The sequence below is a fragment of the Oryx dammah genome, unplaced genomic scaffold (genome assembly GCF_014754425.2).
Source record: "Oryx dammah isolate SB20612 unplaced genomic scaffold, SCBI_Odam_1.1 HiC_scaffold_13, whole genome shotgun sequence".
NCBI lineage: Eukaryota > Metazoa > Chordata > Mammalia > Artiodactyla > Bovidae > Oryx > Oryx dammah.
In genome coordinates, this window is record NW_024070197.1 from 48,566,734 (window position 1) to 48,584,300 (window position 17,567).

General features: G+C 35.9%; 1 protein-coding gene across 4 annotated transcripts in view; it reads right to left on the reverse strand.

Annotated features, from left to right (window-relative positions):
* Window positions 1-17,567, reverse strand: part of PHKB (phosphorylase kinase regulatory subunit beta) — a 247,904-nt gene that overhangs the window by 26,682 nt on the left and 203,655 nt on the right. For 2 of the 4 annotated variants that reach the window (XM_040253597.1, XM_040253599.1), the window contains 8 exons: window positions 16,934-17,016; window positions 16,641-16,731; window positions 12,082-12,143; window positions 11,834-11,996; window positions 10,639-10,720; window positions 8,614-8,671; window positions 7,385-7,475; window positions 3,319-3,521 (listed from right to left, as the gene is read on the reverse strand). In XM_040253597.1, the coding sequence (XP_040109531.1) occupies window positions 3,319-3,521; window positions 7,385-7,475; window positions 8,614-8,671; window positions 10,639-10,720; window positions 11,834-11,996; window positions 12,082-12,143; window positions 16,641-16,731; window positions 16,934-17,016 (833 nt within the window). Of the gene's footprint in view, window positions 1-3,318; window positions 3,522-6,361; window positions 6,453-7,384; window positions 7,476-8,613; window positions 8,672-10,638; window positions 10,721-11,833; window positions 11,997-12,081; window positions 12,144-16,640; window positions 16,732-16,933; window positions 17,017-17,567 lie in introns of all 4 variants that reach the window. The other 2 variants (XM_040253598.1, XM_040253600.1) reach the window with 1 other exon arrangement.

Here is a 17,567-nt window from a genome sequence, read left to right on the forward strand (position 1 = left end):
CCCGGGGTGGATTCATGTCAATGTATGGCAAAACCAATACAGTATTGTAAAGTAAAATAAAGTAAAAATAAAAATTTAATTTAAAAAAATGAGTTACAAATCAAAAAATAAAAAAAAATAAAAATAAGAAAAAAAAGTCTCTATGTCTTAGAGATACACACTGAAGTATTTATAGATTAAATGATATGATGGAATCAGAGGAGACTGTGGATGAGATGAATAGTAGGGAGGTATGAGTGAAATAAAATTGGCTATATGATGATATTGTTGAAGCTCAGTAATAGTATAGGCTTTATTACACTATTTTCTATGCTTTTGTAGATGTCGGAAATTAAAAATAACTTTTTAAAAATAATTCAGTTAGAAAATAAATGACACAAGCAAAACTGTATCATTAAAACTACAAGGTAACATGAACAAAAACAAAGCATTAAAATATAGAAAGCAAAACTGATAAAAATGCAAGGGGAAATTGACAAATTCATAATCAGGAGAACATCTTATAATTTATTAGCAATTGAAGGTCAAGTAGGACAGAAATAATAAAGATATTGATTTAATCACAAAATTAGCACCCTGTATTCCCACTTATTCACACTCACATGTATCTGTGCCTGACAGAGACTCACTATTTTTCTTTTCAATGAACCTATGAACATAGGAGTGCATGTATCTTTTTGAATTATACCTTTGTCTGGGTATATGCCCAGGGGTGGGATTGCTAGGTCATATGGTATTAATAATTCTATTTTCAGTTTTCACAGGTACCTCTATACTGCTTTCCATAGTGGCTGTACCAACTTACATTCCCACCAACAGTGTAGGAAGGTTCCTTTTCCCCACCCCCTCTCCACCATTTGTTATTTGTAAGACTTTTTAATGATGGCCATTCTGACCAATGTCAGGTGGTACCTCATTGTTGCTTTGATTTGCATTTCTCTAATAATTTGTGATGTTGAACATCTTTTCATGAGCCTGCTGGTTATCTGTATGTCTTCTCTGGAGAAATGTCCATTATGGTCTTCTTATTTTTCGATTAGGTTTTTTTATTGTATGAACTGTTTGTACATTTTGGAGATTAAGCCCTAATTTGTCGCATCATTTGCAAATATTTTCTCCCATTATATAGGCTGTCTTTTTTTTTTTTTTAATGGCTTCTTCTGTTGTGCAAAGAAAGTTTGATTAGGTCCCATTTATTTTTGTTTTTATTTCTACTGTCTTGGGAGATTGACTTTAGAAAACATTGGTACAATTTATGTCAGAGAATGTTTTTCCCTATGTTCTCTTCTAGGAGTTTTGTGGTGTCATGTCTTATGTTTAAGTCTTTAAGCCATTTTGAATTTACTTTTGTGCATGGTGTGAGGGTGTGTTCTAACTTCACTGATTTACATGCAGGTGTCCAACTTTCCTAGCACCACTTGCTGAAGCAACTGTCTTTTCCCTATTTTATACTCTTGCCTCCTTTTTGGAGATGAATTGACTGTAAGTGTATGGGTTTATTTCTGGGTTCTCTATTCCACTGATCGGCTTGCCTGTTTTTGTATTAATACGATATTGTTTTGATTGTTGTAGCTTTGTAGTATTGTCTGAAGTCTGAGGGAGGTATGTGTTTTTTCCCCTCAGGATCGCTCTAGAAATTCTGCATTTTTTATAGTTCCATATAAATTTTTGTATCATTTGTTCTAGTTCTGTGAAAAATGTCATGGATAATTAGAAAAGGAATAGCATTAAATCTGTAGATTGCTTTGGGCAATATTGCCATTTTAACAATATTAGTTCTTCTAACCCAAGAGCATGGGATATCCTTCCATTTCTTTGAGTCCTCTTTTATCAGCTTTATTAATGTTTTGTCATTCTCAGTGTATAAAACTTCCATCTCCTCGGTCAGGTTTATTCCTAGGTATTTTATTTATTTATTTTTGGGGGAGGTGCAATTTTAAAAGGTTTTTTTTTTTTTTTTTTTTTACATTTCCTGATATTTCATTGTTAGTATAAATGAATGCAATTAATTCCTGAATGTTAATCTTGTATCCTGCTACTTGGCTGAATTCATTTATTAGACCTAGTAATTTTTGTGGAGTCCTTGTGTACATGTGTTTGTCACTCAGTTGTGTCTCTTTGTGACCTCAAGGATTGTAGCTCACAGGCTCCTCTGTCCATGAAATTCCCCAGGCAAGAATATTGGAGTGGGTAGCCGTTCCGTTCTCCAGGAGATTTTGTTGGCCCAGGGATTGAACCTGGGTTTTCCACATTGCAAGTGGATTCTTTACCATCTGAGCCACAAGGGAAGCCCTTTGAGTCCTTAGGGTTTTCTTTTTTTTTTTTTTTTTTTTTTTTTAGGGTTTTCTAAATAAAGTAACATATCTGCATAGAGTGACAATGTTACCTCTTTTCTTCCAATTTGGATATCTTTTATTTCTTTTTCTTGTCTGATTGCTGTGGCTAGGATACGTATTATTTTCAAATATTTGAGGAACAATCTCCAAATTGGCCATATACTAGGTTACTCTATATGCTCACACTTGACTTTTATAATTAGAACATATTTATGTGATATTTGTACAAAATATGTTTTAAAAAATGAAAAGAAGCACTTATATGCAGTTGTGGTAGGCCTTTTAAACATATTACCTTGTTTGATCTCACATAAAACAGTGAAAGTTGGAGGGAGGTTCAGCCAACTGACCCCAGACTACTGAGATGAGGAGCACAGTTCAGGACTTGCACTCAGTTCTCCTAGATGCCAGAGCCTGGTCACATACCTTACTGTGCTGCCTCACACAATGCTTGATGAAGAACATTCAAGATTACCAGAGCCTTACTTTCAATTTCTCCAAAGAGAACACTTATGATTTTAAGGACTAAAAATCAGATTTTGGTGGGAAACAGATGCAGAATAATATTCTTAAAAGGACCAAGTTTTTATCTAAGTGTGTCTTTTTGACATCTAGCTTTACTAAAACATCATTTTACTCTTAAGGCTTATTCACTTTATAGGAATTTTTACAAGTATTGTACATAGTGGGGGGTTTTGTTTATTATTATTTTTAAACATGATACAACTGTTCAAATTTCCTTGTGTTTGATTTTATCAGAGAACAGAGTTACTTCACTATTTCTCATGTGGGAGTCAAGTAAACAATGGACTTTTTTTAGGCCACTAGTATTTATTTCTTCATATCACCAGATGTTTTCTCTATGACTTAGGGGAAGAAACACTTTCTTAAATACCCACCAGATCTGAGGCAGCACTTAACTCAGAGAGACTGAGGACAACCTGAACAATTCTCTTTATGCAAATGCAAAGTATTTACTCACCCAATTCGTATTTTCAGCATGCCACTGAATAATTCTGGGTTATTGGAGATGATCCAGCCAATATGGATGACCAGTTCTTGCTGAATTACTGCCTCCCTCTCATCATGGGTATTACACTTGTAATAGATGATGTTCTTAATCACTCCCGGAGACAAAGGATTAGAGATAACTTCTTCTTCATGCCCAAAGGCACCCAGAGTTACCTATAGATGGCAGAATTTTATTGTAAAAATTTCCTAGCTACTAATAGATTAAAAAAAAAATTCAAGGCTCAGGATGACTGGCAGGCTGAAATTACTCTTTGCAAGCTAGGGAATTAGGTAGAATAACTGCTCCTGCTATTTATTAAAATGGCCTTCAAAGCAAGACTCCCATTGGAGTTCATGATGGTTCAGTCTTGTCTAAAATACAAGGGCAGGTGAGGGTCCCAGCTAGGGGAATGAAGGTGAGTGGATAAAAGCAGGGAAGGAATATAAATAACTATTATGATGAAATTATTCTGAATGACTTTAGGACCGGAAACTCCTCAGAGAAAGCAGTTACATTTTAGTGCATAGTCTATACGATTTAGCATTTGAGAGTATGTTCTTCACTTCTTTTACAGTTTCTCATGTGGAAGTTTTTGCTCTTTAACAATACTGTAACTTTTTCAAAGGTAGGTACAAGGACATAGTTGTAGTGAAGACCCACTTTTCCTGGCACATAGTCAGGTACCCAGTGAGTGCTGAAATACTTTTGGATGTATCTCTGGCCTGTGGAGGGCAATAAATAAGGCTGCCCACAAGCCAGCGAAATGAGAAAGCACAGAGGAAATGGCAAAGAAAATTCAAAGCCAAAAGTGCTGCTGAGGCTGGGCAAGAGGAATAAATACTCTGCTCCCCCTCTCTCCCCTTGTCTTAGTACTCTGCTACCCAAAAGAGTCTGCATGCAGAAGAGTCTGCATCCCCTCCTTCCTCATTTCCTCTCTCTTTCTTGTACAGGGCATAATTATAAGAGGCAGGAAAAAGAAGAGGATATCAAAGGGTCCTTGTGTTTTCTGACATGAGAGGAGAAAGCAGAATAGAGGTCTTCTGCCCAAATTTTGTGATGGACTAAAAACTGAGAATTGCTAGTTTATTGCAACACAAGTGGTACCAACCAGTTAGTCCAAGTGCGATTACTTTTATTAAAATGTCAGCTTGTAAAGAAAAAAACAAACAGAAGGTAAGTACATCATTGCCTCTGGAAGCAATGATGACTAAACCACTATTTCATTCCAGAGAGCTTGAGGTGATCTGAGAGTGCAGAAGTAGAAGTGTAGAAGCAGTATTACTTCAGTTCTCAGGGTGGCATTTCATAAATGAGTAAATGCAAACCTGGAATGCTCCATTTTCATTTCCTCTTTTAAACAGGTTAAGATGCAGTCAGTGAATAGACTCCATACACCTGAAACAGGGCTGTCAGCCTTCCAGGTACCCAACTCTGTAACTGACTACTTCCCTGGGAGATGTGCAGGTCTGGTGGACAATAGTCCAGTCACAGCCTCAGGATAGGTTCCAAGGTGTTAGGATTTTGATCTGGGGAACAGAGTCTGAGGATCTTAGGCAGCAATCGCCCTCTAGATAGTGCACAGAATGGACATGACCAACTGTACCCTACCTAACCCCTCTCCAACTGCCAGATGCCAGTGACCTCAGAGATCTCCAAAACCTTCTCATTCATTCATATGTCACAGAATTAACTATATTTTCAGATATACTACAGGGGCCTAAAATCCAAGGAAAAATAGCTTCCCAAAGCCTGTTTAGTTTCTTTAAGAGGTGGCTCAGTCCAAGGCAAAAATACAAAACTCTGTGGCTGGATCTGAGGATTGCAATGAGAAAAGGCATCCAATAAGTTACTACCTGTCCCTGGTCTATTTCGCTGATAAAGAAGGATGAAAATTCTTTTAGTAATTTGGAAAAAACAGAAAATAACATATATGAAGAGATTTAAATTTTTTCTCAGGACTTTTATTAGTACAATAATTTTTAGCTATTAAATATTACAGAATAGGATCATTTATTCTTTCAACATTTTAAAACTTTGATGTCAAGATGAAGTAATTTCAATTTTAATGAACTAAGAGCCCTGAGATATGAACAATGGGTTGATTCCATCAAAGAGGGTTACAGTTTTTTGCATTATTAAAGCTTATTATATCCCTAGGTTAATTGTCAGGAAGACATGATAAAGCACACATATTCCCAAAGAAGAGATAGAAAGCACACAGCTTTTCATTCCAATCAAATGATGATTCAGTCAAGTAATTAGAGATTACAGAAAAGCAAAAAATGAGCAGCCATATCCCACTCCACATACCCACATGCACAGGCTCAATTCAATCCACATTCACCAACTGCCTCTACAAGGCCATGGTGAGCACAAAGGGACGGTGCTGGACAAGACATAGGCCCTGACTTCCAGGGCTTCATGGTCTACCCTGTGAGAGACACATATTCAAAGGAACTGGGATCCAGGGCAGATTGTGAGAGGTGTAACAGGCCTATTTTGAGAACCCAGAGGAGAAAGGGACTGCTAATGGTTTTCTGTGAGGAAGAGCTGGCAAGAGTTGGCCCTGGTGGGAGGGGAGACCCTGGAAGGAGAGGGGCCCAGAGGGTTAAGAATCTGGGGAGCCAATGCATTTCTAATGGGGAGAAGAGTTCTGGTGAAGTAAAAGGAGAATGTGCCCTTCACTACTCCCTATCGTTGTCCCACCTATCCTAAGCCTGTCTGCAGTGCTTTAGTAGGTGTCATACCATTTTCTTTGTCAGTATTTTCACTGATCTCGAGTTAACACAGGAGCTTAAAATTAAATCTCTAAGGTGCAGCACAGATATTCTATATCTGTGCTTCTTTAAGACTAGATTTTGCTTGGGGAAGGAGCCTTCTATAGAAATGCCTGAGCCATTGTAAATGTGGTTGTGAGAGGCCTGCGATGCTAAGGCTTGCCAGATTTAAAAGCCAGAGTCCTACCCAGAAATCTCTGTGACTGTGACCGAGAGTCTGAAAATCAGCTACTTACCTGTTTGCCCTGCACTAAAACATTAGTAATGGATGGGGCCAGGCTGTCCACTAGTTTACTTAAAAGACTTGCTGCATGGCGCACCACCGACCTGGGGGCAAAGAAGAGAGCACGCCAGAGGTTGACAAATCTAAATGATGAATGAATGGGCCCCTGAATGGGGGGAATTAAAAAATCTGTACAATTAGGTCCTCACTTAATAATATGGATGAAACACTGACCCCAAGACACTGGACCTAACAGTTGAAGTCTTCCAGACTGTAGGACTATCCAGAATTAGGGAGGGATAGCTTCACCCTCACCTCTGCCACCAGCATTATTCCTGCCATTAACAACTTAAAAAGAAAGAAAAGGAAGCCTAACTGTCCCTTTGTCAGGGAGCGGTGTAGGAGGAGGAATTTTTGATTATTCTGATTTTGTATTAAAAAATTTATTATTAAGACTGTCATGGGTACATGACACTATTTCTATAACTGCTGTAAATCAAGTTTCCTTTGGTGCCTAGTAACCAAATCCCTGGATTAGGTAATTCACTTAGTACTCAATTTTAGGAAGTGATACAATGAGATACCAGCATTGTTTTTTTTCCTTGCCAGAATGTTGAAGGAAGTAATTTACACTACTATTTTAACATTTCTGAAAAAGTCTTAGACTGTAAGGAGAATGGATTTTTAAGCACAGCACATGCAATACATAAAACATTTTCCCCCCATCAAAAGTAAAAATCCATGTGGAACTTTCAAATGGAGAAAATAAAATAAAAATGTAGGTTTAAAGGTGCTTCCTTGTATTTCAGGATATCCATGGAAGTTGACCTATAAAAAACACGTTGCTTAATCTCAACATAGATGAACTAGTAGAAAATTCAGTCATATCTGATAAAGTTAGTGAAACAAACACTTCCTACTTTTAGAGAAGCTTTCACCCACACACTGTAAGACCAAAAGACATATTTAACCCTGAGAACGCAAATAAGCCCACACGTTTCAAGCAGCTGGAGTTTTGACAATTTGCGCATGTTACCTGTTTCCCATGTACCAGAAAAGTAGTAATGTGTGGGGCTATAGAGGAAGAAAATTTCTGCGTAAATGCAGCCCCGTAGCGTACCGCCAACCTGGGTGTGTCAGTGGAAAGCCATAAAAGGGAAAATACAGTAAATAAAACTTCCAGGAGTTTGTTCTTTTAAACATAACAGTCAGGACTCTCAATGTTTGCTAATGATTTATCTAAAATACAAGTATTAAACATAAAGTAAAAGTATGTTTGCTTAACCGAAGATTATAGACCAGATTTGAAATTTACTGACTAAAAAGCAACATCTATTTGTTTGCATGCCTTACTGTGCTGAGAATTTACAGCAAAAATCTGAGACTTAACCACAGGGTTATTACATAATTTTTTCTTGAGTGGAATAGTATATTTACTATAAATTAGAGTTGAAATACTGCTAAGAGATGTTTTGTCTAATCCTTTTATTTTAGAGATTAGAAAACTGAGGTTCATTGAAGTTAAGGAGTTTCTTATGACCTGACACTTTCTTGAGATTTCTTTTTTCAAAATTAGATAATAATGGGTTATTAAAATATATATGCATATTTATATACTATTAATTTCCAAAATGTTAGATTCTGCTAGTAAAACTGTTAGAATTGCTTCAAAGATGCAGAGGGCATGCATTTAGGCATACCTACCCCACTGTGAATGTTAACAATCTTGCCTCAACTTACCTAAGTTTTCCTCAGTCTCTGGGAAGAGACCACCTCCGCAGGACATATCAGTTACTTTTTATGCAGTAACTACAATCATTAGGATTCATTAAACTTAAGCCATGAGAGAACTATCTTCTAAGTATATTATACTTTGCTTGTGTTTAAACGAAACACTGGTCTCTTCATGACCCTCTATAACAACAAGTTTTCAAAATACAAGTTAGAACCTAAAGCACCTTGCTGGGACAGAGGAGGTGCAGGATAGGAAAAAGTCATTAGAACATCATGCCAGCACATCCTCTCCAGGTTCTATTCCTACAGATGTCTTTACTCCCAGACATGCTTTTAATATCTTGGGAGAGTCAAGATAAAATGCAATGTAGGCAGATCCTTAGAAAGTAGGTACTCACAGTACTGCAACCTTGGAACTTAAAAGGAAATATTAGAATGACTAGCCACCTTTAACACTGGTCCATTATCTTTAGGATACTGAATATGATAACACAATTAAAAAAACATAATGACAAGGACGCTAATACGAACCAAAGTTTTTTGCTGCCAGCTCTTCTATAGACTCTCTCAATGTGATCAGAAACAGTACCTAGACATCGGATAATAGAGTCTTTGTTGAAAAAAGCTTTAGTTAAATGCATAACATTTATTCTCCTTAAAAAACCTGACATAATTAAATCTGTAACCCAAATATATAGTGTGAATGTCCCCAGCCCTTGTTACAATGTAGTTTGAGTATATGATTTTGATAAATATGTTATTTCTTGAAATTCATTGTTTTCTTAATATATAATCAATATATTTAACAAATAAAAATGTTATTTTACTACAAAAAATAAAAAAAACAGAACATGGCAAATTGAACAAAATACTGTAGACTCTGAATATATATAACTCTTCATTTATTTGTTCCAAAAAATGTTGTGATGATTCTGTATATGATCAGAAACCAAACAAGGGTAAAGAACAGAATCTTTATCTTTTTACCCTGAACTTATTTTTATAGCTTTATAGCAAGTTGGATAAAATTATATTCAGATTCTGCAGATGCTTATGATTTTTAATATATAAAGTTTCACAGATTTAAAACATGTAAAGTCTTTTAAATATCTAAGTAACAGATGAATATTATTACCAAGCTTAAAAAATGGTTTGAAAAATAATTCTCTTGACATTTTCATTATAAACTATTTTATATAAATTGTTTTATTTTAAAGCACTACTAAAATACACGTGTACATGCTAAGTTTACCCTTCAGTCATGTCCGACTCTTTGCAACCCTATAGGCTGTAGCCCATCAGGCTCCTCTGTCCATGGGATTCTCCAGGCAAGAATACAGAAGTAGGTTGCCATGCCCTCCTCTAGGGGATCTTCCCGACCCAAGAATCGAACTGGAATCTCTTATGTCTCCTGCATTGGCAAGCGAGTTCTTTTACCATGACTGTCACCTGGGAAGCCTGCTACTAAAATAACCATTCTAAATTCTAAGTTCCTAATGAAATGTCTGCTTTTTAATGATCCCTTTGTTTTAAAGTATAAATTCTGATAAATGTCCTCAATATAACTGGGATCCTTTTTACACTTTGAGTTTCAAGATTAATTAGGAACAGAAAAGATTCTGTTTGAAATTTGCTTAGAGTTCTTCTTCTGTCTTCATTAAATTAAAAAACTAAAACTGTATAATACTCAAGAAAGTTGTCTCTTAGCTACAATAATGTAAAAACTAAGTAAACCTTAGTTTCTTTATCTGAATTGTTTATCTGAATAAACAATTATGTTTAGTTCACTACCAGAACTATAAATCTTATTAATTACATTGCTGTATAGAATATCAACTCAATTTCTAATTCTAACCAAATCAATATGCCTCACTGGACAGAGGACTTTCAGATGAGCCAAAAATTTTGGGTAGTTAGATATTAAATACTTGAAATGTATCTTACATTATTCTGTATTATAAAATGCCAGAAGTAGACCATGATGTAGATAGAATTCAAAGATTCCTTAGAGTAGTGACTCAACATATGATTGTAGATTTCAGGGGTAACTGGGTTTCAGCCTTAATGCACAGTGGACACAAACACAATTAAAAATGACTTATTTTCGTAAACAATCTTGACAGTGCAATTCTATTAAATGCCATGTTCCATTCCAAATGGCTGCTGCAGACCATGAAGGAGATAATTCTTATGGCTATAATGATTCAGCATTGTTCTTAAAAACATACAGCAAATAAAAGTGGAAATAGAAACTGTCAATAAACAACTATGGAGTCATCAGAGGCTAACAGTCACAGGCAGAATCCAGGCTCCAACACCATTGAGATAATCAGACAAACAAGCATTACTGCATGAAAGCAATTCAGGAGTTCATACATCAAACTGTCTATTCCATTCTAGGGGTAGGAATGAACATTTTTCTTTTAAAAAACTTTTAACTTTTAAAAATTAAAAAAGAAAGGTTTACTAGGAAGAAAATAACTTGTAACAGTTTAGTGCATGTTCATTATGCATTTTTGATATATGTTCAAAGATAGAGAACTTAGATACTCTTACCTTCCTTTGTGATGAAGTTGGGGCCTTCTCTTTTGAGCAGTATACCCAGTAGGATGGCTTGGCTAGCCAGACAACTACAGTCCTGAAAATATAAATCACTGTGAGTAACTGGAATGAAATGGGTACAAAAATTACCACAGGGAGTAACTAATCATGAAACCTCATGATGCAAAGAGGAAATATTCTGCTATGCAATTGAGAAAAGATAAAATGTCACTGATATATTACCAGGCATAAGATGACATTATACAACTATTTTTAGCTATCTTGGAAACAGTGGGTAGACAAGCAGGCTTCCTGGGGTAGTAGAATTTAATAATCAAATTTTCCAGGAAATAAGTAATGAATAGAAAATATGTTATCTATAAGCTAATGCAGGTGACACTGATGCTGTCACCCTCTGAAAGATTTGGCCAAGTCATTTATCTGCTCCTTTTTTGACTTTACTTGTTCATAAATGGGAGACCATGTTGTTACCAACTCATTGTGGAGAGGACAATGAAAGAAGAGGACATGTGTAAGGCTGCTTATCATATGTTTTGTTTTATGCCTATTATATCATATTCATGCTTATATAGACTTATAGGTAGTAACGATCAATCACAAGAACTGATATCTAGCAGGCTATATATTTGGCCTATTCAAATTTGGATGGTCCAATAAAATGTCAATGTATTCATAGCTCTACCATTAAATTTATATTTCTTTTGATAGGTACTATACATCCTCACCTGTCCTCCTCTAAAATGCAAATAACCTCAGGGATGGGATAATACTAGGTTGCTAACCTAATATTCATATGGATGTAGTTATAGGATTGCTTTCTTCAGTGACTGGAGAGACTCAAAGCAAGCATGACCTAAACACTGAGACAGGAGAGAAGGCCCAGATTGGGAAAAGAAGAGAAAAGGCACTGAAAGAGAAGTCTGAGATCCCCAAAGCAACTATGCTTCTTTAATGGGCTATTTAATACTTTCATACACAAGACAACCCATTTTAAGCATCTTAAAGACATTTACGCTAATATTAGACCATGAGAACTACTTCTCATTACTGCCTCAGTTATAGACAGGCCATCTACTTCCAGGCTAGTTGCTACCTTCTCTGGGAGGACAAAAAGAAATATGGTTTGCCCCTGGCAGTTCCTGCTCTGTCAACCTCACGCAGGGTCATGTGGGAATTGCATCTTCCTCACATTCAGTTTTTGAAGAATTTCATGGGTGGGTTTGTTTCTCCACTCAGTCATGGTAACATCTGGCTTCTGTTCCTGTTCAGGGGCATTGGAGGTGCTGCTTTGTCGTTTGACTTTTGAATGTTTGGGAACTTCTAATTCCTCAAAACTCTTAAATTCTGGAAGCCTAGAATTTAAAAGAAAAAGTTTCATATTTCCTGCATTCCTAATGAAATCTCAAGAAACACAATAAATAACCTAAAGGAACTTACTCTTCTATTTCACTGATTCGTAAGAAGTCAAGTTGTTCAACCACAGCTCCAGATATTAGTGTCTGAAATGCGATTGAGAAAAGATTCACAACTCTTAAATTTATCAAGCAATAACGTTATGATTTATGCACATACTATTTTGTAAGTATACAATACTTAAAAAAAAGTTTACTTAAAAAATAAACATGATTGTTAAGTAATTTCTTAAAATGAACATTCTAAAATCAGATAGATTTTCACATACAACAAACCCCCCTGAAATAGAACATAAACATCAAGCTACAAGTTCATGAATTATAATAAATAGCAAAATCAGATGAACTGTTTTTCCTTTATATCCTCTTATTTATAAGTTCAATTAAAAACTCAGAACTTATTAAAGTGCTAAAAGACAAAAATTTGATGCTTAAAAAAGCCATGAAATATTAAAACTATATTCAGAAAATATAATGTGAAATTACTCTTTGGATTTGGCTACCATAAGATATTTCAAGGCTATCCAATGATAAGATACTGCCAAATCTCCATTTTTCAGGATCATGAAGTTATTGATTATCTAGGCCAGTGCTTCTCTATATTCTGGCAAGCAATATTTGGTCATTTTATATTCCATTGTGTGTGTGTTAGTTGCTCAGTCATGTCCGACTCTTTCTGTCAATGGTATTCTCCAGGCAAGAATACTGGAGTGGGTTGCCATGCCTTCCTCCAGGGTATCTTGCCGACCCAGGGATTGAACCCAGGTCTGCCTGCATTGTTGACAGATTCTTTACCGTTTGAGCTACCAGAGAACCCCTTGAGCAAACTAAATGAGGCCAAACTTGAACATAATAGTTGGTTATCAGTGGTTCATGTATAAATTAATGATAACCCACAATGATTTTTAGCACTAAGTGTCACTTCTAAATATCTGATGAATTGTGAAGTGAGAAATATACTGACAAGGAAACAAGCCAAAAATTGTTATTTTAAAAATAAGGTAATTCTTTAATCAAAACTGTGTTACATATATTACTTTCTCTATTTTCTCCTGTTCCTTTCAAATGTGAAGCAACAGGATTTAGGGAATGTTACTCTTGTTGGCTAACCTCCAGAGTTGTGCTGCCTGCTCTTCCACTGAAAATTCATAAAGTAGGTGATCAACAAAAATCCACTACAAATGGCAGGATGAACATATTACCAATCATACTAAAGCCTCCTTGCAGAGTCTGAATGAGAAAGGCCAAATATGCAACTAATTTGCACATTTTTATGTGGCCCAGCCACAGTTAGGGTCTAAGAGGAAAGTCTGTGCCTGAGCAGAGGGCAGTACAAAGCAAAACTAAAGTCTACAGAGCGGTATTTCCTAAGATGCAGACTTTCCCCTGAACATCTTGCTCTACAGTTAACTAATTTGTTAGACAAATATTTACTGAACACATATATGCCAAGCACTAGGCTAGGTATTAAGGATAAAGCATGGACAAAATACACATAATACACATTAATTCAACTCATAAAGTCAATGCTTCTCTGAATTAACAGATAAGTTGTAGATTTCATTAACAGTTTACAGAGTTTTTGATTTTAAAAATTTAGTTGGTTGAAGAGGCTCCTAAATTATTTTTTCAAATTGAATTACAGTTGTAAAATATTAAATGTTAGAGGTATACAATGCAGTGATTCATAATTTTTAAAGGTTATACTCCATGTGTAGGTATTATAAAATCTTGGCTAGTTTTATAAAAAAGCTATTGCAATTATTTTGCTAGGGATTAATACTTTAGTTCTGATGGTAATTAAATAACTTAATATTGACAAATAATATATGTCAAATGCAATACAATATTCAAAAATGATATTCAATTATATCCCCCAAGACCCTCTCCAACTGAACACACCACCAAAGACTGTACTCCATCCCATTACTCTGAATCCTTATCTGGCCTTATCTTTGGTTTTGCTCTCCCACTAAAATAAGTCTCATGAGATCGGAACTCTGTATATTTTTTTTCACCATTATATCTCCACTGCCTAGAGAGGTCACTCAGTAAGTATTTGTCGAATCAAGGAACCAATATTTACTTATTTCTTACAGTGAGAACAGTAGTGAGCAGAATACTCTGGGAATGCAGAAATGAGTAAAGCCTGGACTAATAAGAGTTTGCAATCCACACAGGGAAGCAGGCACAAGAAACTAGTTCTAAAATAAGAGCTATAGCAGAGCTCAAGGAAAATGCCACAGAAACACACTGGAAGGAGAAATTAATTCCAGACTTGGAGACTTCACTAAAGAGGTGAGACTGACCTAAGTTATAAAATTAAAGTATGACTTAAAAGGAAAAAAGAAAAAAAGCAGTTCTAGAATAGAGTAATAGCATGAACAGGGAAAAAAAATAAATCACATTAAAGATTTGGAAAGTACTCAGTACTCTTGGAGTGGAAATCAGGACTGAGAATTAGCTGCATGAAGACATGTCCTGGGTGATGAAGCTAGGAAGTGATGCTGAGGCCCAGTGATGAGAGAGACTATAGATCATGGGCTGAAGACATTTGAAAGAGCCTTAAATAAAGGCCCAGAGAAGTACACAGGTGTCATTTCCATTTCCTATACTAAAGAGAAGACAAAGGCTAGTTTGAGGGTGTGAGGGATTGCTTAATGGGTATAGTGTCTTGTTTTACAAGACAAAAAGAGGCTTTTTCTCTGGTTAAGACTGTACCCAAGGGTTTAGTGCACAGCAGAGAGCAGAAGATATAAAGATTAAATAATAGTTTAAGTGAAAGACTCATAAATGAATTGATTAAAAATTGGAAAGCTGTCATTTATGTCTAAGATGTAGATACGAACAAAGGCTTCACTGCTTAATGATGAGAAGCTATTATCTATTGCTCCAACTTTCAAAGTGCAGTGTTGCACAAACTCATGGTCTAGCATCTATGCTGTTAGGATTAAGCCACTTGTGTTGCCTATGTGAAAATAATCTGTACTGTTGTAAATATCCTATACAATCTGATAATGTACCATTTCACTGTCTTCTGAATCTGCATTGGTAGAAAGCAACAACTGAGAGATGTTTCTGATACTGTACAGAACAGTGCAATACCCCTGGCTCCTTAACCCAACCCTGCTCTCAGGACACGGAAGCAAAATGTATATCCTTTAAAAGCAGAAGGCTAGATGTTTATTTTCTGGGAACCTGAAAAACCCAGAAGAAAAACACACCCAGATATTGGCACCTGGGGTTTTCCCCAGCAAAAATGGTCCTTGCCACTAGCCCACCTTATAAGTAAATTCACCATGACAATGATCCTTGTTCCCAAACACACAGCTTCCAATAAGTTTTTTATTCTTTCACTCTTAAAAATAAAGGGATAGCTGACAAATGACTCCAACATGAAAGACTGAGCCCCCTGAAAACAGAGAAAAGAAACCTGAAAGAGATAATGTACAAAGGAAAGATTTCCAAAGCTATCCTGTTAATATTCTTAGAAGGATAAGACAAAATATAATATTCAGGAAAAAAGGACAAGATACTATAAAAGAGAAAATTAAAAACAAGATAGCTAAAATACAAAAATCAGCAGAGGAGCTACATGCTAAATATCAAGGAAATTGCCCCAGAAAGCATTACACACAAAAAGACAAAACAAAAAATAATGGGAAAAGATAAAAACTTAGATAAAAATCAATTGAGTATACAAAACACAAGCAATGGTGAATGAGAATGTAAACATGCCATTTACCAGGTTACTTACATAGGTCCCTCTTTATAAATTTTCCTCTTTCTTACTCAATACTGTGCACCTACCACATAAAAGACTATAAATGATCACAACTTTTTAATGGAAATAAGACATTTAAGCCCATAATGGACTACAATTTGGATAGTTTATGTTAATGGTCATAAAAGGATATTAAAAAGGAAAAGTATCCTCTCTGGACTGAGTGATTCTGCAGAACTCGCCTTTAATGTTCAGTAAGACTTCAAAGCCCAGTGATGTTGAAAGAAAGGAGGCTACTCCAGGCAGAGGAAATGGAGTGAGCAGAAAAGGGCAGAACCTCAAAAAGCTGAGAACACAGTAATTAAGCTGTATTGGCTGAAGCAGAAAGAATGTTTAGCAGGAGATAATTGTAGGCAGAGAGGCTGCTATGGCTCATAGGAACTACAAAGGGATTCTGTTATTTAGGAGCTGTGAACATAAAGCTGTAAAATCTGAATGGAACAAGCATTATCTCCAGCTTGGTGTCACTGTGGGGTAGGGAAAAGAGCACTGGGCCATGGAGTCAAAGAACCTGAGATTATACAGGTCACTTCACCACTCTGGCCTCCCGCTTCCTCAGATGCAAAAGTGAGGTAAGAGATGACCTTTTAAAGTCTAAAATTCTGATGGGAAACCAGTGCAATTGCTCAAGCATCAGATTGGAAGGATCAGATAAACAGGGTGGTGACAACAGGAATAGGAAGGTAGACAGAGAATAAAACATTCAGACAAAAGCCTTACAAAGAATATAATTAAGAAACATAGTTGAGTCTAAGGATTAATTGTGCTGGAAAAAGAAACACTGAAATTCAGAAGACTACCTGTAGACGATCAACATGAACTTTGACTCCTCCAATCATTCCTTTCTTAAAAGCTGCCAGCATATCTAATATGGGATTGAATCGGCTACCTCTGAAAAACATAAACAGATAAAATGTGCATATTAACAACAGAATGAGAAATTAATAATCTAGTACTAAGTGCCTTTTATATATGCAAACCACTCTGTTACATGCTGAGATGGATATAAAAATGCAAGGAGGCCCTGCTTCCAGAGGGTTCACAGTAATAATGGCAGTGAGATGCATGCACCTCACTTCTTTCATCAACCTACCTTATATTGTCTTCCCGGATGAGAACAAGGAAAAGTGGACGTCCATGCATTTTCCAGTATTGCTTAATAAACTGGAGTGCATTCTATTAAAACATAAGAATGAGGCAGGATGTAATGGCATAGTATCTGAGTTGATCAGGATGCTTAACCATTAGTGGCAAAGAACCAACAAAACTCTTACATATCCAGATAATTTCACAAACTCTGGATAAGATAGACTACTTAGAGGTAGAAATGTTCTAATAACACTCAGGTTAAGCTAGAAATCATTTTGACTTTAAACTTTGTTCTTACAAATAATCAGATCACCAGACACACATGTCTTAAGGTTGCCTTATTTGCCTTTTTTTTTTTTTTTTTTGAGGCCTAGCAAATACAGTTCAAGAGTGGTCTCAGGGAAGGAAAATCAACCCAAGGTTATCATCCAGATTTCATTCTCACTCCACAATTTATATTACAGTAGGTAGAAGAGATTGGGCTCAACTATATATATCATCAGAAACATGGAGAGTTCTTTATTTGACTCAGTTTCTATTATCATCATTATCACATCAAACATATACATAACATTTCACTATGTACCAGGCACTATCCTGAGGGCTCTGCATATATTAACTCCTAATCCTCAGGACAG